The sequence below is a fragment of the Rana temporaria genome, chromosome 1 (assembly GCF_905171775.1).
Source record: "Rana temporaria chromosome 1, aRanTem1.1, whole genome shotgun sequence".
Taxonomy (NCBI): Eukaryota; Metazoa; Chordata; class Amphibia; order Anura; family Ranidae; genus Rana; species Rana temporaria.
In genome coordinates, this window is record NC_053489.1 from 41,003,629 (window position 1) to 41,027,911 (window position 24,283).

The 24,283-nt window shown below is 44.0% G+C and overlaps 1 protein-coding gene across 1 annotated transcript in view; it reads left to right on the plus strand.

Annotated features, from left to right (window-relative positions):
- Positions 1 to 14,971, plus strand: part of MAPK4 (mitogen-activated protein kinase 4) — a 175,690-nt gene extending 160,719 nt beyond the window's left edge. Inside the window, exons 4-6 of the mRNA XM_040336946.1 lie at positions 658 to 819; positions 7,160 to 7,361; positions 14,219 to 14,971. Of these exons, the coding sequence (XP_040192880.1) occupies positions 658 to 819; positions 7,160 to 7,361; positions 14,219 to 14,894 (1,040 nt within the window). The 3' untranslated portion in view covers positions 14,895 to 14,971. The remainder of the gene's footprint in view (positions 1 to 657; positions 820 to 7,159; positions 7,362 to 14,218) is intronic.
- Positions 14,972 to 24,283: the final 9,312 nt, after the last annotated feature.

Here is a 24,283-nt window from a genome sequence, read left to right on the forward strand (position 1 = left end):
GGTCAGGGGCTAATGCTGAACGAAAACACCTGACTCACAATCAGTGTTCCAGTTTATCCCAAAAGTGTTCGGTAGGGCTGAGGTCAGCGCTGTATGCAGGATCCTTGATTTCCTATACACCAAACCATGTCTTTACGGATTTGACTTAATGTACAGGGGCAGTGGCGTAGCGTGGGTTGTCAGCGCCTGGGGCGAAACAAGTAATTTGCGCCCCCCTGACCCATGGACTTGCCTATTTTCAGCTAGCTCCAGTCTGGTCACATGATCCAATGTGTGAGACAGCGGTGGCTGTAGGGAAGAGGAGAGCGTGCTTGATAATGACTAGTAAAGCCTGGAGTGGTGACATCATGCATATGTTACTATGTCCCATCTGTTGTTGGCGCTCCCTCCTCTCCACACTTGTGACCGCCCCTCCAACTTTTGCGCCCGGGGCGGTGGTCCCCCCTTGCACCCCCCACGCTACGCCACTGTACAGGGGAACAGTCAAGCTGGAACAGAAAACGGCCATCTCCAAGCTGTTATCACAAGTTTGGGAGATCACAATTGTCTAAAATATCTGACCTCAACTTTGAATGGGTGTACATACTTTTGGTCATATAGTGTAACTGTATTTTCGAACAAACAGCAACCTCTCCCTATGTTTCTTTTTGAATGTAGGAAGCCATGAGCTGGAGCAGATGCAGCTGATCCTGGACACAATCCCCGTGGTCCATGAGGAAGACAAAGAAGAACTTCTTAAAGTTATGCCATCATTTGTTAACACCACCTGGGTAGTGAAGAGACCTCTGAGAAAGCTTCTACCAGAAATGAACCTGGAAGGTGAGGGCTCAGTTCATCTTGTCTCCATACAATAGAGACACCAGTCTCTGCCTCTAAAGTTATACATCAATCACAGATGCTCTAGAAACATTGAAGACCCATATTTCTAAAAAAAAATCCCATAATATGCTTAAAGTGGATGTAAACCCTAAAAAAAAAAAAAAATCCTGCAAGACAAACGCATAATGAGCATAGCATGAGTTAGCATAGCATACTAACTCATTATATATTACTTAACTCAGATCGAAGCCCCCACAGCAGTCCTTGAACCCCCCCCCCCCCCCCCCCCTGGCCGCGGACATCTCTCCTGGAGCTTACTTCCGGGTATTACGGCTCCTGTGCTGTTATTGGCATGCACTCGGGAGCCGGCAGTCACGGCACGGCCTCCTTTAGGAATGGCACGATCGCCGTTGCTAAAGTGTGCCTGCGCCGTTGTCTACAGCAAATGCGCCATAGACATTGGCGAACATAATTTTTGTAAATATCTCCTAAACCGTGGAGGTTTAGGAGATATTTCAAGCACCTATAGGTAAACCTTAATCTAGGCTTACTTGTAGGTAAAAGTGGTTGTAAAGGGTTTACAACCACTTTAATGTTTTGTTGAAACTTCACAGTCACTTTCCCAGAGTCTAATGCCGCGTACACACCATCACTTTATGTGATGAAAAAAAACGACGTTTTTAAAAACGTCAATTTAAATGACCGTGTGTGGGGGAAAACGTTGTTTTATGTCTTGTGAAAAACGACAAAAAAAAATTGAAGCATGCTTCAATTTTTTGTGTCGTTTTTCAAAACGTTGTTTTTTGTTTCACAAAAAATCACCGTGTGTAGCAAAAACGACGTTTAAAACAACGTTTTTAAACTCGCGCATGCTCAGAGGCTAGTTATGAAACGAGCTTCAATGGAAAAAAGTGCTGAACGTAACGGCGCTTTGCTAGAGCATTGTGAAAAAACGATGGTGTGTAGGCAACTTCGTCTTTGAAAATTGAAGTTTCAAAAACGTTGTTTTTTACTTCACAAAAAATGTCGGTTTTTTTCATCACATAAAGTGATGGTGTGTACGCAGCATAATTCTTTTGTAAGCTCCATGGCGTTAACGACCTTCCCTCCCTGACATGACAAGGTTCAGGCCCGGTGATTGCTCCCTCAGGCAGGGCCAATCCTAGGCAGGGTGCACAGAGTGCATTGCACCCAGGCGCCTGCAGAGGTGGGAGCGCCAAACATCTAACAGAAGCCCTCTCTGTCGATCAGAGAGGCCCCCCTCCAGGTCCCAGTAAAGTACTCTGCTTCTCTTCCTGTATTTTGTTTAATGTTAAGAGATCATGTAAGGATCCCAGGTTAATGAAGACTTTGTGGGGGAGCAGCTCTGTGGTTGAGTCATTGCCATAGAAACATTTGTAAAGGGGAGGAGTTAGTAAAATGACAACGCCCATGTGGGGGCGCCATAAATATTTCTGCACCCAGGCGCCTGTGACCCTAGGATCGGTCCTGCGCTAGCTGTCCTAACATGCGGCTACTGAGTCTAGTAACCCATCTTCAGGCCCTGTCAGCCCTCCTGGCTGCAGCTATCCTTCTCCACTTCCCATGACACCACAGTCCACTCCTCTGGTTCTACACCCATCCCAGACTGCATTCTCCCAGTCCTCTCAGGCGTGCCTCCTCAGTCCTCATAGACCTGTGCATGTCACTCACCAGCCCTCCTGGCTGCGACCAGTTGTTCCTTTCCTTGCCCTGCAGTGCTCCCTCCTGCTGCCCTCTCTTGCTCCTCCTGTGCCTCCTGTCCAGGACACCTTCACATTTTCTTTGAGGACCCCGTCTGCACCAGAGTCCAGGCCCAAGGTCATCCTCCCCAGACTTGGGATCTCCATCAAAGGCCCTGACAGCCTAGCACCCCATCTACAGCTCCTCCACCCAAACAACTCCTTCCCAGCTGGGCTGACCCTGGGTATTTTAAGGAGGCCTGCCCCCCGCCAACCAAAGTAGTGGATTAGTCAGGGCTCCTTGGAACACCCCAGGTGGCTCCACCTCCCCTCCAGCCTCTCTTTCTAGAAAACACTGGAACATTCTATAAAGAATTAGGAGGTCCTAGTGATGCCACCTGTAAGTCAACCAGCACTATACTAAGCCACTCCCAGTGCAGATCAAAAATACACTCCAAGGCTTGGCTATCAGTCAAGTCTGGAAATGTTCCCACTCTAAACAAAAACTCACCAGCACACTAGAGGGTGCTACATAACATTTAGTAATAGTAAAATAAGACATCCAAACACCAGCAAACAGCAAACATAAAGATATGAGTGAACCAACAACCCAGTGACAAAATACCCAGCTAAACGACCTAACAGAAACTATTGAACTAACTATATACAATATATACAAATGAGGAACACCGGAAAGCAGGGTAAACTGGAGGTGTAGGGAACATATAGGAAGAGGAGACCAAAACTGGGATAAGGAACAAGGGGGAGTAGAAACAAGGCAGCAGGGTTCAGGATAAAGATGCTAGGCAGAGAGCTTGATCAAGGAACAAGATAACGACTAGCAGTATCTGTCAGCAACACAAAACACTGGAGCAAGGTGTATCAGCAGAAGAGGGACTAAATACCCACCAGCATCAGGCTGGTGGGTACCAAAACTACAACCTTCCTCGATGGGAAGCACAGTGCCACCAGCAAATGATCTAGGTCCTGACAACAGCAGGGTTTGTCTAGTATTGAATGTACTTTTGAACCCGTTGTTGTATCTGATCTTAATCAGAAGTCATAACTTAACAATTTATAAATCATCAAGATTTTATAAAAATTTTGGAAGGTGTATGTAATAGTTAACTCTTGTCAGGTTTTTCTGGCTGTCTTCGCCAGTTGGGAAAATTTCCTCCTACTTTCTGTCCTGGAGTTACAGCAGGAAATTAAAGGAAATCTAATCAAATGAGAGAAAATATTCTTTAAAGCGGAGGTTCACCCGTACAATATACTTTTTCCCCTTAGCTTCATGCTCGTTTTGTCTAGGGGAATCAGCTAGTTGTTTTAAAATATGAGCTGTACTTACGGTTTACGAGATGCATCTTCTCCGTCGCTTCCGGGTATGGGCTGCGGGACTGGGCGTTCCTATTTTGATTGACAGTCTTCCAAGAGGCTTCCGACGGTCGCATCCATCGCGTCACGATTTTCCGAAAGAAGCCGGACGTCGGTGCGCAGGCGCAGTATAGAGCCGCACCGACGTTCGGCTTCTTTCGGCTACTAGTGACGCGATGGATGCGACCGTCGGAAGCCTCTCGGAAGACTGTCAATCAAGAAGGAACGCCCGCTACCGAAGACCCATACCCGGAAGCGACGGAGAGGATGCATCTCGTAAACGGTAAGTACGGATCATATTTTAAAACAACTAGCCGATTCCCCTAGACAAAACGAGCAGGAATCTAGGGGGATTGTTTAAAAGAATAGATTAATGGGTGAACTCCCGCTTTAAGACAGTTGTCACTGGAATAGGTGTATCCAAAAACATGGGGCCAAATTCTCAAAAACTCTGCGTAACTTAAATTTCAGCAGTTAAGTTACACTGACTTAAAATTTCTACCTAAGTGCCTGATCGTCAAAGCACTTAGGTAGAAATTACACGCTGTGTAACTTAAGTGCCGCCGTCGTAAGGCGGTCCTCCTCTCCTGGGGGCGTTTAAAATTTAAATGAGGCGCGCTCCCGCGCCGGCCGTACTGCGCATGCGTGTGACGTCATTTTCCCGACGTGCAGCGCGCGAACGTAATTAACGCCGGTCGGCTTTGAGAATTTCGACGGGACACTAAAGTTGCGACGGGTGAAAAAAAAAGACGCGCCGGGAAAACAAATAATTCTAAAAAAAAATGACAGCGTCGCTCAGCATGCATTCCTGAGAGGGAGAACTCCATGCCAATTTTCAAAGAAAAAAACGGCATGGGTTCCCCCCCCAGGAGCATACCAGGCCCTTAGGTCTGGTATGGGTTGTAAGGAGACCCCCCACGCCGAAAAATTGACGTAGGGGGTCCCCCTACAATCCATACCAGACCCGTATCCAAAGCACGCTACCCGGCCGGCCAGGAATGGGAGTGGGGACGAGCGAGCGCCCCCCCCCTCCTGAGCCGTGCCAGGCCGCATGCCCTCAACATGGGGGGGTTGGGTGCTCTGGGGCAGGGGGGCGCACTGCGGGCCCCCCCACCCCAGAGCACCCTGTCCCCATGTCGATGAGGACAGGACCTCTTCCCGACAACCCTTGCCATTGGTTGTCGGGGTATGCGGGCGGAGGCTTATCGGAATCTGGGAGTCCCCTCAAATAAGGGGGCCCCCAGATACCGGCCCCCCACCCTAAGTGAATGGATATGGGGTACATCGTACCCCTATCCATTCACCTGGAGGCAAAAAGTAAAATGTAGTAAACACACAACACAAGGCTTTTTAAAATATTTTATTATTCTGCTCCGGAGGCACCCCCCTGTCTTCGTTATTAGCTCAATTACCAGGGGGGGCTTCTTCTTCCACTCTCCGGGGGTCTTCTCCGCTCTCCGGGGGTCTTCTCCGCTCTCCGGGGGGGCTTCTCCGGACTCCGGGGGGCTTCTTCCATCTTCTCCCCTCTTCCGCTCTTGACTCGGCGAACCCCGGTTCTTCTGCAGCTCTCCGGTGCCTTCTTCTTCAGCGCTGGCTGCCTGCTATGTTTGTGTGTTAGCTCGATTTCAAACAGGCAGCCGGCGCGGTCTTCTGTGACGCCAGGGTCTTCTGGTCTTCTGTTCTTCCGATGTTGCCTCGTCGCCTGTTGTCGCTGTAATGATGGAAGCGCGCCTTGCATCACATTTATATAGGCATCACCGTCCCATCATGCTCCGGTAGGTACCCACGTGGTGGGTGCCTACCCACGTGCACCCACCACGTGGGTACCTGCCGGAGCATGATGGGACGGTGATGCCTATATAAATGTGATGCAAGGCGCGCTTCCATCATTACAGCGACAACAGGCGACGAGGCAACATCGGAAGAGGGGAGAAGACCAGAAGACCCTGACGCCACAGAAGACCGCGCCGGCTGCCTGTTTGAAATCGAGCTAACACACAAACATAGCAGGCAGCCAGCGCTGAAGAAGAAGGCACCGGACAGCTGCAGAAGAACCGGGGTTCGCCGAGTCAAGAGCGGAAGAGGGGAGAAGATGGAAGAAGCCCCCCGGAGTCCGGAGAAGCCCCCCCGGAGAGCGGAGAAGACCCCCGGAGAGCGGAGAAGACCCCTGGAGAGCGGAAGAAGAAGCCCCCCCTGGTAATTGAGCTAATAACGAAGACAGGGGGGTGCCTCCGGAGCAGAATAATAAAATATTTTAAAAAGCCTTGTGTTGTGTGTTTACTACATTTTACTTTTTGCCTCCAGGTGAATGGATAGGGGTACGATGTACCCCATATCCATTCACTTAGGGTGGGGGGCCGGTATCTGGGGGCCCCCTTATTTGAGGGGACTCCCAGATTCCGATAAGCCTCCGCCCGCATACCCCGACAACCAATGGCAAGGGTTGTCGGGAAGAGGTCCTGTCCTCATCGACATGGGGACAGGGTGCTCTGGGGTGGGGGGGCCCGCAGTGCGCCCCCCTGCCCCAGAGCACCCAACCCCCCCATGTTGAGGGCATGCGGCCTGGCACGGCTCAGGAGGGGGGGGGGGCGCTCGCTCGTCCCCACTCCCATTCCTGGCCGGCCGGGTAGCGTGCTTTGGATACGGGTCTGGTATGGATTGTAGGGGGACCCCCTACGTCAATTTTTCGGCGTGGGGGGGTCTCCTTACAACCCATACCAGACCTAAGGGCCTGGTATGCTCCTGGGGGGGAACCCATGCCGGTTTTGAATTTAAAAATTGCCGTGGAGTTCTCCCTCAGGAATGCATACCAAATGCCGTCGCTGGAATGGGCCTTTACAAGGTTTGGCTAACTTTCCACATTGTAAAACCAGCCCTAATTTTGCGCCGGCAAATTCGGAACTTAGGCAGAAATCAAAGTGCTGAAATGCTTTGAAAATCTGCTTAAGTCCTCATTTGCATACGCAAAGCTGGATTTCAATGAGAAATGCCCCCAGTGGCGGATGCGGTACTGCATCCTAAAATCTGACCGTGTAAGTGTCTTACACATGTCAGATTTTCTGCCTAACTTTGGAAAAAGCCTTTTGAGAATCGTTTCCAAAGTTAGGCACAGGGATACGCAGGCTGAACAGCAGTTAAGTCTGCGTATCTCTTTTGAGAATTTGGCCCATGGGCTTTAGATATACTTTAAATAAATTACATTATGTTTGAAGCAGTTACCTTTCTCTGAATACAAGTACAGAGTTATCATTACTTCTAATCCCCAGCTATCGATTTTTTGGAGAAAATTCTGACCTTCAACCCAATGGACCGGCTAACAGCTGAGGCTGCTCTTCTGCATTCTTATATGGGTCCTTATTCCTGTCCAGAGGATGAGCCCATATCGCTGCATCCCTTCCGGATCGAGGATGAGATTGATGACATCTTACTGATGGAGGCCAGTCAGAGCCAACTGTCTAACTGGGACAGGTAAGACCTGTACTATGGTAGACTAAGCCAGCCTTTTTCAACCATGGTGCCTTCAGATTTCTTCAGGGGTGCCTTGGTAGAATGCCTAAAAATTGCCCAAAAATTGTACACCAGCCAGTGGGTGGATCAATCCTTCCTTTTAGTTACACAAAGCCACGGGTTTTCATTGTTCACTATTACAACCTTGTAGCCACCAGCATCCTAGCAACCAATGATGCCAAGAGAAGAGAAATGCTGGAATTCTAGTCAGTATCGGGGTGCAAATGTGCATTTGCATTGGAAAAATAAATCGCCTCTAATGTTGGGAGTCCTACATGTGTGGATGTTTCTGTGTTATGCAACACTATGAGTTTAGTATTTTACATTTTAGAATGGGGTGCCTTGAGATTTTGCAAAATTTTAAAGGGTGCCCCAACTCAGGGCTCGACAAACCCTGGGCAGCCGGTCGCAATTGCGACTAGAATTAACCTGTCTCCGTGCGCACCCCCCTCGCGATCGCGTTGGGCCACGCCGCACCAGCCGGTAATTACGGCCTTCTACAGTCCTATGGTTCCTTTTGCAATCTGGCGCCCTCTTGTGGTGGCCGTTGGTATGACAAGACAACCAGCAATGCTAATGGAGCTTCCCTGCCTGTTTACAGCTCCTTCCCTTTACTTAGAAGTTAGAACCCCCAAACATTACCACCCTGGAGAATAAAATGGCGGTCATTGCAATACTTTCTGTCACACCGTATTTGCGCAAGTGGTCTTACAAGCGCACTTTTTTGGGAAAAAATACACTTTTTTTAATTAAAAAATAAGACAACAGTAAAGTTAGCCCAATTTATTTTATACTGTGAATGATAATGTTACGCCGAGTAAATTGATTCCCAACATGTCACGCTTCAAAATTGCGTCCGCTCGTGGATTGGCGACAAACATTTACCCTTTAAATTCTCCATGTTTAACAGGTTGCATGTTTTGAGTTACAGAGGAGATCTGGGGCTAGAATTATTGCTCTCGCTCTACCAATCATGGCAATACCTCACATGTGTGGTTTGAACACCATTTTCATATGCGGGCGCTACTCACGTATGCGTTCACTTCTGCACGTGAGCTCGGCGGGACGGGGCTCATTCCTGGCTCCTAACTTTTTTTTAGCTGGCTCCTAGATTCCAAGCAAATTTGTCAAGCCCTGCCCCAACTGGAAAAAGGTTGAGAAACACAGGACTAAGGGGCTGATTGATAATGGAGGAGCGGATATTACTATCCTCTCTCTGTTGTACTCTGCAGGGTTTTTCCATACCTTAGCCAGCATTTTGCATCACAGATTTCTCTTTGCCTAACCCAGCAGAGAGAATTCTTTGATTGGAGGGGAACCTTTGAAAGATCATGTGGCTAGCAATTTTTCTTTTGTGTCTACACATGTTGTAAGGTATACCTCCTTATTTTATACATGTTCCGCTGCTTTATCAATAGATGCCTATGTGCTTGCCGTTACATTTAGATAACGGTGATGCTAGCAGTCCTTTAAGCTGCTAATACATTGCCCAATATAATGTAATAAACTCTTCAAGGCCAGATTGACATAGTGAAGAATTTTATTAAACCAATATCAATTTAATAATTCAGGCAATTGAAACACACACAGCAAATATGCCATAGACTAAATTGTTTAGGTGCCTCAATCACTTCCTGTAGTAGGTTTAGCGCTACAGGGCAGCCGCGCTGTTTACTAACAACCAAATTTGAAAGGAAATTCCAATACCTACCGTATTTACCTGGGTATAGCGCGCACCGGCGTATAGCGCACACCCAGTTCTAGGAGGGAAATTTCCTGAAAAAAAAAATTACTTACAGTTTAAATGTCCCTCTTCGGTGTCTTGCCCGGGCGTCCATCGGCGGCCTTGTGCAGTCCGGCGTCCGTCTTCGGCCTTCGTGGTGTCCTCCCCGCTTCTCCCGCACTGTCTCCGAGCGCCGCCGCCGACATATACAGAGCGTAGTACACTCGGGTACACTCAGCTAGGCTCAGCCACGCTCGGCCCCTCTCGCATGGCGTGACCGCGAGCATTGCCGAGCGCGGCCGAGCATAGCCGAGTGTACTGCGCTCAGTATATGTGGGCGGCAGCGCTAAGAGACAGGGGATCGGCGTATAACGCGCACCCATGATTTTCCCCTGTTTTTAAGGGGAAAAAAGTGCGCGTTATACGCCGATAAATACGGTATATTTTCTAATTTACAAATTTACGAATCTACAGATTTTTTTTTAATATTCTAATTTAATTTTTTTCAGAGAAATTTGTTAAACAGGTTTTCGTTAGTTCGGATGTTTCCCAATTAACCAATTAGTCAAAATTCGTTAAAAAGAATTTGGAATGAAAGGAATTGCATATGTCTAGTCTGCCTATGTAAACAAGGCAGATTGCCATTCTGTCAGTACAGAAGACATGGATCCTGTGATTCTGTGAAAGCAAAAACACTGAACCATGTCTTCTACTAGCAAAAGCACCTCCCCCGCTACACTAAGGCCTCATACACACGATAGGTTAAAGTGGAGGTTCCATCAAAAAAACTATTTTGCTTTAAACTGTAGCTTACGACTAAAAAAGAAAAAAAAAAACATTTTTTTTTTTTTTTTACTCATCTGGAAATGCCTGTTGCTATGCGGTCCCACGAAATCTGCCCTTGAAACACCTAGGATTCTGACTTCATCTCCCTCTAATGCTCCTGGGAAATGTGTGTCATCATTTCCCAGGATGCAGTGCGCTGTCCAATTATCACTCCCCATCCAAGACTTCCAGGAAGTAAATGCCTGTAGGCTTCACAATGCCCACAAGCAAAATGACAACGATGTAGATATACTTTTATAAACTATATTTTTTGAATATCTATGCGGATCGGCGGCGGATTGTAAAATAGTAAGTGACCAGATTTATATTATAAAAACGCAGGATGAAAGGACATACATTTAAAAAATGCTAATTGTGGTTGGAACTCCGCTTTGACGGACCGTTTTCATCGGTCAAAACCGATCGTGTGTGGGCCCCATAGGTTAAAAAAAAGCCAACTTGCTTTAAATTTAACTTAGGGATTCCTAACCGATAGGTCAAAACCGATCGTTAGTAGGCACGACCATCGGTTAAAAATCCACGCATGCTTAGAATCAAGTCGATGCATGCTTGGAAGCATTGAACTTCATTTTTTTCAGCACATCGTTGTGTTTTTTACATCACCGCGTTCTGACACGATCAGGTTATTTAACCTATGTTGTGTAGGCGTGACGGACCATCAGTCAGCTTCATCGGTTAACCTATGACAACGGTCCTTCAGACTGTTCTCATCGGATGGACTGATTGTGTGTACGAGGCTTTAAACACCAGCTAGGCACAGAGTTAACCCCTTCCCAGCCAGTGTCATTAGTACAGTGACAGTGCATATTTTTAGCACTGATCACTGTATTGGTGTCACTGGTCCCCAAAAAAGTGTCAGTTTGGTGTCCGATTTGTCCACCGCAATATTGCAGTCCTGCTAGACGTCGCATGATCACCGCCATACTAGTAAAAAAAATTATAAATAAAAAGATCCCATAGTTTGCGCAAAACAACCAATATACGCTGATTGATTTTTTATTTTTTTTCTATAAATATGTAGCAGAATACATATTGGCCTAAATTGATGAAGAAATTCGATTTTTTTATTAGATATCTTTCATAGCAGAAAGTAAAAAACATAGGGCCAGATTCACAGAATAAGTACGCCGGAGTATCTGCTGATACTCCGGCGTACTTTCAAATTTGCCGCGTCGTATCTTAATTTGTAATTCACAAACAAGATATGACGCCGTTTGCTAAGATCCGACAGGCGTACGGCTTCGTACGCCTTAGGATCTTAGGATGCAATACTTCGGCCGCCGCTGCGTGGAGTTTGCGTAGTTTTCCAGCGTCGGGTATGCAAATTAGCTGTTTACGGCGATCCACAAAGGTACGCGCGTTCGTCGCATTCTCTTACGTCGCTTTTTCCCATCGTAAAGTTAAGTGTGCTATTTAGATGGTGTAAAATTACACCATCCATGTTAAAGTATGGCCGTCGTTCCCGCGTCGAATTCAATTTTTTTTTTTTTTTTGCGTAAGACGTCGGGAAATACGAAAGTACGTTACGCACGTCGCCGTTCAAAAAACACGTTGGGGCGCCGTAATTTCGCGCAAAGCACGGCGGAAAATTTCCAAACGGAGCATGCGCAGAACGTTCGGCGCGGGAACGCGCCTAATTTAAATGGTACACGCCCCATTTGAATTAGGCGGGCTTGCGCCGGACGGCTTTACGCTACGCCGCTGAAAGTGTACACGCAAGTGCTTTGTGAATCAAGCACTTACGCTGGAAACTTGCGGCGGCGTAACGTAAACGGGATACGATAGTTTTTTTTGTCAGTCATTCTATGTTTATAGCGCAAAAAAAAAAAAACGCACAGGTGATCAAATACCACCAAAAGAAAGCTCTATTTGTGGGGGTGAAAAGGACGCCAATTTTATTTGGGTACAGTGTCACACAACCGCACAATTGTCAGTTAACATAACCCAGTGCCGTATCGCAAAAAATGGCTTGAATAGGAAGGGGGGGTAAATCTTCCAGAGGTGAAGGGGTTGAGATAAAGGAGCTGGCCTTAGGAAAGAGCAAGCTAGCCTTGCCACCGGTGTCTAGTAACATAGTGTTCTGAAATGTGACAGTTGGTACTGGAATTAGCATTTCCAATCAGTCCCTGTGAGACATCCTTCAAAGAGCATACTGACCAGGATGTGTCATCTGAAAGCTACTGCGGCACTTTGGATATATTCATTAGATTGTGGCCATATGGTCGCTTGTTTACTACAGGGCACAGGCATCCCATGTGCAATTAACCTGGGTATATCCAAGCATCTGTATGCAAGAAATAGATTTTTTCTTTTTCCCTAAATCAACACACTAAGCAGAAAATGCAGTCAAAAAAGTTGAAAACAATATCCTTTCAGGGCTCATTTATACAAAGTCAGTGGGACGGCGTTTTTTTTAAATCAGGCCCAATGATGAGCTGAAATCTATTGTCTCCAACAAACACCGTTCACGCCAATGTGCTGTGTTGCTGTGTGTTGGGTGAAAATGGCAGATGCTGTATTTAAACACTGCGGCACACTAGGGGCCGCATTGTCCCCACGCAGTAAAAACACATGTCCCCACACACATGTCCCCACACACATGTCCCCACACACATGTCCCAACACACATGTCCCCATACACACATGTCCCAAGACACATGTCCCAACACATATGTCCCCATACACACATGTCCCCACACACATGTCCCCACACACATGTCCCCACACACATGTCCCAACACACATGTCCCCATACACACATGTCCCAAGACACATGTCCCCACACACATGTCCCCACACACATGTCCCAACACACATGTCCCCATACACACATGTCCCAAGACACATGTCCCCACACACATGTCCCAACACACATGTCCCCACACACATGTCCCAACACACATGTCCCAACACACATGTCCCCATACACACATGTCCCCACATTATAAAAACACCTGGTCCCCACATATGTAACAGTAAAATCACATGTCCAATGAACATTTGCATACATGTCCGTGATCTCCTGCACACATCTGTACATGATCATTTGCATACATATGTCTTTGATCACACAAACCAATTATTATACACTTAACAGGAATTTTCTTACCAAAAACATGTAGCAGAATACACTTTGGCTTAAATTTATGACATTATATTTTATTGGATTTCTTTTAAAATAGAAGAAAATATATATTTTTTTTCCCAAATTTCTGCTCTTTTTCGCTTATATCGCAAAAAATAGTCATGAATAAATACCACCAAAAGAAAAGCTTTATTTGTGCAAACAAAATGGTAAAAAAATCATTTGGGTACAGTGTATTATGACTGCGCAATTGTCATTAAAAGTGCGAGAGCGCTGAAAGCTGAAAAGTGGTCTGGGAAGGAAGGGGGCGAAAGAGCCCAGTATTGATGTGGTTAAAGGCAGTAAAAAAACACCAAAAAAATACCCTTTTGGGATTGCCTGAATCAGACTTGTGTGACCTAAAAGGGACTAACTTGTGTTGTCACTTCTTCTGAACTTATATTAATTTTTAGTCCTAAGACTTGCCCTTGTTCTATTTGCCTTTGGTAATACCGTATATACTCAAGTATAAGCCGACCCGAATATAAGCTAAGGCACCTAATTTTACCACACAAAACTGGGAAAACATATTGACTTGAGTATAAGCCTAGAGCAGGAAAGTGCAGCAGCTACTGGGTAAACAATGCCTATCTGTAGCCTCACTGTGCCCATTTGCAGCCTCACTGTGCCCATTTGCAGCCTCACTGTGCCCATTTGCAGTCTCACTGTGCCCATTTGCAGTCTCACTGTGCCCATTTGCAGCCGTACTTTTAATTACTAAAACAGCGTGCGTCTCCCGCTGTGTAATGCATCCCGTTTGGCCGTCCATTGAAACAAAGCCCTGTCTCCTTCTCGTCCGTCCGTGATAGAGGAACATTGATATGATGCTGGGAAACTGTATCAGTGTTCCGCCTATCACAGACGAGGAGGAGGCGGGGCTTTGTTACAATGGGTGGGCGAACAGAATGCATTACACAGCGGGAGACCCATGCTGTTTTAATAATGATTAGTATGGCTCACTCGAGTATAAGCCAAGGGGGAGTTTTTCAGCCTAAAAAATGGGCTGAAAAACTCGGCTTATACTCGAGTATATAAGGTAATACCCTTTTTTTTCTTAGAAAACCAAGCATTGTGATTTTTTTTTTTTTTTTTATCTATAAATACATTTTTTATCTTTTTTGGCAGGTATCAAGTGAGCATGTCTTCTGACCTGGATTGGAGACAGGGCCATAGCCACGCCATGAGTGATGTTCAGCGGGACCCTCGTGCTGGATCAGGGTCACTAGTTGAAGAAGCTCAAGTTGATCCCCGGAAGTACTCTCAAAGTAGCTCGGAAAGATTCCTTGAACAGTCGCACTCCTCTATGGATCGGGTTTTTGAGGGGGATTGTGGAAGGTCATGTGAATATAAAGTAGGATCACCATCCTACCTTGATAAGTTACTATGGCGAGACAACAAGCCCCACCATTACTCTGAACCTAAACTCATCTTGGATCTTTCCAATTGGAAAAAGACTACTATACCACCCACGGGTGACATTGCATTGGGAGAAGAGCCATCCAATCTTTTTCTGGAGATAGCTCAATGGGTGAAGAGCACCCAAGCAGGACTAGAATGTCCACCAAGTCCTGTTTCGGAGATGCAGGAGGAACATCAACCTTGTCCTCCTCATCAGGAGGACCAGAGCACTATAAACAAGGATGCTGATCCCTCTTTTAATCTGGATGTTTTTATTACCAGGGCACTTAAATTATGTACTAGCCAGGAAGAAATACCTGACAATAAACTCAACGGGGCTTGTATTTCTGAGCACCCAAAGGATATTGCACAGAAGGAAGTATTCCATAAAGACAGATGGTAGAGTCGTTGGATTTTAAAGGGTGTGAAATTTTTTCATAAATATATTTATGATAATACACTAACATTATAACAATGGAATATTTTACTGAGAACATTTTTTAGGCCTTTGGTGTAGACTTTGACGTTTTTATCTAGAATACTGAGCAATGTACTAACAAATACTTGCCAACAGTTCTAGACTTCCCAAGATTCAGTTAGGGTGGTGTTGGGACTGAAAAGGGTGGGATTTTGATGGTGCTTGGGTGTATCTAGGCAGAGTTTGGTCATTTGTGAACAGAACGTTAGCTAGTTGGTGTTTCACATGTTCTTGGAGTGTTGGCAAGTATACTGTGATGCCCCCCGAAAATCTCATACAACTTTCGAGATTAAGGGTTGGTGAAAAAAAAAAAAATGTGTATTGATATACAGCTGATGTAATCTCATTACATTGCAAAATCCTAAATGCCTTTAATTTAAAGGCTTGTTCTACTGACTGCTCAATATTTGATGCCTTACAGTTTTTGAGTGAAGAAGAGTAGAAAAATACATACCATAAGAGATCATATGCATTTATACAACAGTGTATATATTAGAAGTATTATTATAATTTTCTTTTATTCCTTAAAGACACCTGTAATTGAGTAAAAGAAATGATGTGAAGGAGAAAGGCAGGGATGGTGGATGCCATACTTGATGCTTCATGAGATGAAAAAGTATACACAATGGCCCGGATTCACAAAGCACTTGCGCCGACGTATCTCGAGAAATATGCGCCGTCGTATCTGTGCGCCGTGCCCACAAAACCAAGATACGCCTGAAAATAGGCTTCATCCGACCGACGTAACTTGCCTACGCCGGCGTAGAGTGGGCGCATATTTACGCTGGACGTATTTGGCGCTCCCATTGATTTTCTATTCACATATGCAAATGAGAGAGATACGCCGATTAACGAACGCACGTCCGTCCGACGTACTGCGCGTAAAGTCATACGTCCGGCGTAAAGTTATGCCCATAAAGGAGGTGTAACTCAGCAGCATCCATGCAAAGGGCTGCACCAGGGAACACAAGCCGACGTATTTTACGTAATTTACGTAGGACGTGAATATGACTAGGCGTAGGTTACGTTCACGCCGTAGGCAGTGATCCGACGTATCTTAGGCAGTTGTTCCGACGTGATTGTGAGCTTGCGCACTGAGATGCGCCCATGGGACGGCGCATGCGCAGTTGGCGATACGTATCTGTCTGGCGCTCAGCACATCATTTGCATGGGGTCACGCCTCATTAGCATGGGTCACGCCCACTTCCACTTACGCCGACTTGCGCCTTGGAAACCCAGCGCAGATTTGGAAGCACTGGCTTTGTGAATTCAGTGCTTGCCTCTCTGCGCTGCGTCGGCGTAGCGTAAAGGAGATACGCTACGGCGGCATAAATATGCGCCAGTGTCTGTGAATCCGGGCCTATATGGATAAAGGTTTGTGTATACCTACACGTCATACCCGTATGAACTTGTTGGACATCCCATTCAAAAACCATAGGCATTATTATGAAGTTGACTCCCTCTGCAGCTATAGTAGCTGTGACGGATCTCGGATACCCCGTATGGGAACCTCCGCCAGACCTGTGTGGGGGGGGGGGGGTATGGGACAAGGAAGAACCAATGGGAATTGAACACTTGTACGTTGAAACAGGTACTACAGTTGAAAAACATAAAGGGATTATGATAAGCAGGCAGCCCCTCCTTACACATCCCCTGCTGGGATGTGTCTCCAGACCTTTTGTCTACATGCCATGACCTAACATAATTAACACAATAACAAGAGGGGGTATGAGATTCAGGTGATATTGGGACCTTCATTACATTATCCCAACGCCATTTTGTCCCCAGGTCTTGTAGCCCCGCGCTTTGGGAATACCGCCATCTTGTATATGCCATTATCAGCTAAAAGTACATTGTTTGTGGAATAAAAGTATATATTTAGCCCAGCTGGGCCAATAGGTTTAGGTAGCTGGAAACGACTCCATGAGCCCAGCCACAGATACCGCGTTCCCCCGGTTCTAATAAACCGGCAACCGCAGACACAAATGTCTAGAGGTGGCATCTTCTCCAGGTGGTGGGAGGTGGCAAATAGCCCTCCAAATCTCCTTTTCTTTGCTGAGCCATCGTCTGTGGGTAGGAGGCCAGCCCACAACCCCCTCCAAAACACACAGTGACAGTGGGTTCTGTCACAGTAGCCTCCACTCCTACTTGCAGAAGGCTTTCAACAAGATTTTGGAGTGTATCTGTGAGAATTTGTGTCCATCTAGTCAAAAGAGCATTTGTGAGTTCAGGTACAAATGTTGCACAAGATGACCTGGCTCACAATCATTGTTCCAGTTCATCTCAAAGGTGTTCAGTAGGGTTGAGGTCAAGGCTCAATGCTTGCAACTCAAGAGTCATCAAACCATGTCTTTATGGCAATGGCTTTGTGCATAGGGGCACTCACAGGCTGGCACAAGGATGGACAGTCATAATTGTGATGCTCACATATGTCTTTGTATGATGTAGCCTTCACACTGTCCTTCATTGATAACACCTGAACTCAATAATTTGGAGGGATGTCCACATGCTTTTGGCAATATAGTGTAGTCTGGAAATTTCTTGTTTAGTGACTTCTCCACACCTCTGTGCTTTCATACTATATGTATGTTACCTGGTGGGGCTAAGAGCCAACATTGGGCTAGTGTGCTTTGATACAAATCACCCTTTAGCTATTTGTAGCCAAGCCATAGCGGTAAATGCTGAGCGATTGTGGCTGACTGAGCTGCCAATCACTGTAAAATTAGTTTGTTTTTCTCATTTAAAAGGGTATGCTGCAAATTATACTTGCTATTTAATTTCTTCTGGCAGATACCCTTCCGCCATATTTTACCACCTTGAGATAGCCAATAGCCGGTGCTGCATCATTGCCCTTTGACATAGCGACAGGAACTAAAACTGTGTCTACTGCAGTCAGATAGACAATACAGGACTGGTCACAAAACAAGCTAGTGGGAGAAAGCAAGACAAAGGGCAGATGCATGTGAATAGGCACAACTGGTAACACCAGAGCTGTCATTTTATCAGCCATATTTTACAGTTTTCAATGAACAAGTAAAGGTAACATTAGAGGGCATCAGTCATAGAAAAAATGTTATTTCGTTTTATTTTGCTGTTGATTTTATTACTCTTTTTTGTGCCAGTGTGGAGGTATTTTCCATATTTTAGCTAGTATGCTACAACATACACGAAGCCTGTGTATGTGTCTCTGTTAGCTCTGAGGAAGCGGGTACTTTTTGATTTTGGATAGAGTAAGGCAGGATTACAACCCCTGTAAGGTTTATTTTTGTCCCATAGGGGAGACTTACCTTCACTTCCTGTCCCATAGCCAAACAGGAAGTGAGAGGAATCCCTGCAAATTAAGGGAAACTGTTGACAACCCAAAATGTGGGATTTTCTTTTACTTTCACTTTCAATGATCATGGTAAACAGGACAAAAAGAGAGGGTTCTACAGCAATAAAAACTGACAAGCATTCTAATCCCTCATCACTTTATACAAAACTAAAAGAAAAATGTTGCCTTTGGTTATACTTTAGCTCTGAGGAAGAGGGTACTGCCCTAAAAAAAGCATAAGCCACGCTCCATACTCTTGGACATCAGTTGCATGTGATAGTTCTTGTTGATGCCTGTCTATACTTATATTTGATCATTTTCGATCAATCAAGTGTTTTTTGGTAAATTATTTGGCTGGTGTGCCCTCTCTTTGTGTATTTTGATAATACAGTTGCTTTTTATAACACATAGGGGATGGGGTGTACAGGATAGCTTGAGGTTTTGATTTCATGACACATCTGTATTGAGTACTCCAAATATGTTAATATGACAAAGAGATGTGCATTATATTCATTTTCGCTATATGGCCACAACTTGGGGACATCTGACCATTACACTTATATAAGCTTGTTCAATATCCCATTCGAAAAACTATAGGCATTAATATGGAGTCCCCACCATTGCTAAAAAAAAAGCTACTGTAAGGTCAAGTACTGATGGTGGTTGAGAGGACCTGGTTCACAATCAACATTCCAATTCATCCCAAAAGTGTTCAGTAGGGTTAAGGTCAGGGCTGTATCCAGGCCCCATAGGTTCCTCCACACCAAACTCATCAAACCATGTCTTTATGGAGCTGGCTTTGTACACAGGGGTTCAGTCGAGCTACAACAGAAAGGAGGCTTTACTAAACTGTTGCCACAAGGTTGGAAGCACATGAGTAACTAACTAAATGAACAGTAATTTGGAGGGGTGTCCATATAATTTTGGCCACATGGTAGGTGTGATGGTCAGATTTCCACATACCGGTACTTTTATATAGTGTATAACAAATGCTGTAAGAATCCTTCATGTCGACTCAGTAGACGGACCTCAGATGGTGTGGCCACCAAATGCTCTTTGCACTGCATCCTGCATATCGGTGTGGATAATTTTTACACACTACCAGCTGAATAAAGTGTATAAAGGTTAGAATGAGCAACTATGGTTCATAAATTCACAGCACCTTCACATTTATGTATATAGAAAAAAATTACATTTTCATTTGCGAGTTAAAATATTATACACTTTAAGGAAATATTTTCCATCCCATTTATTTTTTTTCTATTTACACCTAATAATCTGAAATATAACGTCGATGACACTGATTTTTTTTTTTAATTCTGTGAAATATTCTGTAAAAATAGCAACTGACATATAATAATAATCAGAGATTGAATACTTCTTCAGAGTCACAGCACTAAATTTGTATTCATTTTTTAAATAATTTAAATTCTTTTGAATGTCTTAAATATCAACAGGGTAAAGTGGTAATTATTAAAAAAATAGATTTTATTTTTATTTGTATCATTATTTAAAAGTTTTATTTAATATATGAATGAGATATGAATATATATATAGTTTATCTAATTGTTATTATCCAAATTAATTTATAATTTGTGTATTGCAAAAACATTAGATGATATTTTATTTCTTGCTCACACCATTCATAACTACTATTTCATTAAAAAGAAATACACATAAGATTTTGCTGGTTTTGTAAATATTGTGCTGCTTTTTACACAAGTTTCGCAACCGTTTTGCTGACTTCTAAGAAAATGTTTTAAATAGCAAAGTGTTTTAAACAGTGACCATTTGACAAGTCACCATATTTTTATGGTAGTATAACAAACATAAGTTGTTTACCAAATTGACACTTAAAGTGGAGGTTCACCCAAAATCGTAATTTTTAACATTAGATTGATGCTCATTTTGTCTAGGGGAATCGGGTGTTTTTTTTAAATCGAAGCAGTACTTACCGTTTTAGAGAGAGTTCTTCTACGCCGCTTCCGGGTATGGGCTGCTGGACTGGGCGTTCCTATTTGATTGACAGGCTTCCGACGGTCGCATACATCGCGTCACGATTTTCCGAAAGTAGCCGAACGTCGGTGCGCAGGCGCCGTATAGAGCCGCACCGACGTTCGGCATCTTTCGGCTACTCGTGACGCGATGTATGCGACCGTCGGAAGCCTGTCAATCAAATAGGAACGCCCAGTCCCGAAGACCATTCCCAGAAGCGGCGGAGAAGATCTCTCTCTAAAACGGTAAGTACGGCTTCGATTTAAAAAAAAACACCCGATTCCCCTAGACAAAATGAGCATCAATCTAATGTTAAAAATTGTTTTTCGGGTGAACTCCCGCTTTAACACAATTAGTTTTAAACAAAAAAAAAATGAAATTGCTAAATTTAGCAGTAAAATATTTTGTTCAGCGCTGAAATTAGACAGTACATCATAACCTTTTGATAGGCAAGTTATGATTATTGCTTTGTGATTTTTTTTTTTTTTTTACTTAAATGTAAGCATTTTATTAATAGCTGGGTGCAGGAATTTTACAAAACAAAAAAGTTCCCCAGCAAACTTACCAGATATTCCACACCAAAAAAAAAGTCTAAATTGCTTCAACAATTTGCATTTTTGTTGCAAACTTTTGCACAAATATATGAAGCCACACAGCTGTGTCGGGGTACTTCTGAAAATTGTGGTCCCTAGCTGTAGAATAACACAGCGCCCACACTAAGATATATAATTCAAAAGGAATTAATAAAATGGCAACAGTTACAGTAACCCAGTCTTCCTTAAAGGTGCAGAGACACATCAAAAGCCCAAACTCGTTCAATATATCTGCACTGAATCCAACAATAAAAGTAATAATGACAAGCAAGAAGGTGTACCTGAGCATTCGCAGAACAGTACAATACACGAAAATTCTGTAGCACAGATGCTTAACTTTTTATTTTTTTGTGAAAAAATATTTAAAGTGTATCTAAAGCCAACTTTTGGATAAAGTAGGTTAGAACTTCTGTATGGTTTTTATTGATGTCTGTGCATTTTCACACTCTTACCGGGGTCAATATCATATACTAAAGGCAAATAAGCTGTACACTTTGCAAGGAAATTTTACCCTAGCTTATTGAATGAGGCGAAGCTCTGATGGCCTTCATTGTTCAATTAGGTATTAGGTATTCTTGGCAAAGTAAATTTTCCCTGAATTCACTAAGCAATGGCAAAATTCTCTTACAAAGGAATTGTGTACGGGGGCGAATGTAAGTAGGGAAAAATCTAGATTTGTTACGTTCACTGACGGCCAAACTTGAAAGGAAATTCCAATACCTATAATTTAATAGTTAGTAATAGTTAAGTTATTATTAGTTAGTTATTATTTCGGATTTTCATTCTTACTTTTGGATTTCCGAAATTTAGATTTCCAAATTTTTCCGAACTAACGAATTTGACGAAACTCATTAAAAAACGAATTTGGAACTAAACAAATTGCACATGTCTAGTAGGATCCCAAATTTTGAGTTTTCCCCAGAACTGGAGGAGAGGGGAAATGTTCTGATAGGGACTCCTGTTCTGGTGACAACTCTGTAAGAGGAATTTCACTCACATTGGAGAGATTTCCTCTACTTTCTGTTGTATCAATGGGACAAGAAGTGAATTGAGATCTCCCCAGTTGGACACAGAAGGTGAATATAGATATAATAGATATAATACAGTGTTTCTCAAACTTTATTGTCTTGCAGTGCGCAAAAAAAGATCTAAAAATTTCCACGGCACACCTGAAAAGATTTAATAATTTTGTGGTGAAGAACATACCGTATTTATCGGCGTATAACATGCACAGGCGTATAACACGCACCCTAACTTTAAGAGAGAAGTTTCAGGCATCAATTTTAAATGCTTTTATGATTCTGCTTAATTGTAAGTACAATGGGCCAGATTCACGTAGAATTGCGGCCGTGTAACGTAACCCGTTTACGTTACACCGCCGCAAGTTTTCAGTGTAAGTGCCCGATCCGCAAAGCACTTACCTGTAAACTTGCGGCGGTGTATCGTAAACACGTCCGGTGCAAGCCCGCCCAATTCAAATGGGGCGGGTACCATTTAAATTAGGCGCGCTAACATACTGCGCTTGCTCCGTTCGCAATTTTCTCGACGTGCTTTTCGCAAACTTACGGCGGCCTGACGTGTTTGTGAATCGCGACATGCGTAACGTACTTACGCCGGGAAAAAAAATTCAAAAGCGACGCGGGAACGACGGGCATACTTTAACATGGTGGAGTAATTTTACACCATGTTAATAACACCCCTAACTTTGCGACGGGAAACTAAGACTTGCGCCGACGTAACGACGGGAAAAACCTTTGTGGATCGCCGTAACTGCTAATTTGCATACCCGACGCTGGAATACGACGCAAACTCCACCCAGCGGCGGCCGAGGTATTGCATCCTAAGATCCGACGGTGTAAGACAATTACACCTGTCGGATCTAAGGGCTATCTATGCGTAACTGATTCTATGAATCAGTCGCATAGATACTCTGAGAGATACGACGGCGTTTCAGAGATACGCCGTCGTATCTCTTCTGTGAATCTGGCCCAATCTTTTTACTGAAATAAATAACCTCAAACGGTATCACGCTATGGCCTGTTTTCTGTTCTGGTGATCCACGGAACTTCTGAGTGAAGGGGCAGCTAGTTTTTCGGTGGAGGATCGAGGATTCCCCTGGCAGCTGGTTCTTTTCCGTGGAGGATTGGTTCTGGATTCCCCTGGACCCGGTGTCATCACTGTGCGGTTAACCTGTTTAAGGCTATTTCCTCTTATCGATCTGGTAAGAGGCTGTCTATGTGGTGGCGGTTTCACTGATGATTTTGTCCTGCACTGCGGTGTTGTCAGTCTCCAGCTGAATACCATTTATCGCTACATTTATTGCTTCATCATTATTGGGACATTTGTTAGGACTGTTTCACTCTGATCAATTTATTTACTTTGTTCCGGTTTCACAGCTGGTTATATAGAGTTGGCGCAGTTTTTTCTTTTCTATTCGTATTTATGTGTATATGCACTGTTTACTGCTGCCTTCCGGTTTAGCATACCTATTTTTATTTTCATTTTCTATTAATTTTCTTGGGTTAGCGCGATTTTTCTTGTTTCCATTATTACATTTATATTTAATTTTGCAATTAAATTGTGAAGGATGTGCCTGCTTTGAAGAGCAAATCAGATTGAATCGATTTGTAATCTTCTTTGTACTTTTGCTTGTTTTCTTGCTTTTCATTGAACAGTTACTCTTTCAGACTGAGTTCCAGAAATGATTAAATATTTCTCCATCACTAAACAATGAACAAACTTTATTTATAAGCAACAAAGTTCGAATGGAAGGGTCCCTATTATTATAATATAATTAGAGCAATCTAGTTCTCCCGAGATCTCGGACAAGTCTTGCGTTACGAAACTAATCAATGAATGCTAGACTGACAATTGCATTTTTATGTTACTTTTGCAACATTGATTTACCATTTAATTTTTCGATATGTTCAAGGTTTTAAAATGCTAGCAGTTTTAAATCGTTTTCAAAGTTCCCATGGCACACCTGCCAATCTCACATGGCACACAGTTTTGAGAATCACTGGGCACACAGTTTGAGACTCACTGATATAATATATATATCATTTATTTTATTTTATTTATTTACTTTACTTTCATTTACTTTTGGAAGGCCCTTAGTCCCTTTTTACACTGAGGCGGTTTTCAGGCGTTTTAGCGCTAGCAATAGCATCTCCCATTCATTTCAGTGTATCTTTTCACACTGCTTCGGAAGCGCCACAACACGGGCGGTTTTAACCCCTTTTTTGGGGCGGTGCGCTTGCGGGATGTTAGGAAAAGTCTTGCAAGCAGCATCTTTGGGGCGGTTTGGCAGCTCTGTATACAGTGCTCCCAAAACACCCTGCCCATTGAAAATAATGGTGCAGTGCTTCCAAAGCCCCATGAAAAGTGCTTCGGAAATGTCACAACACAGTCAT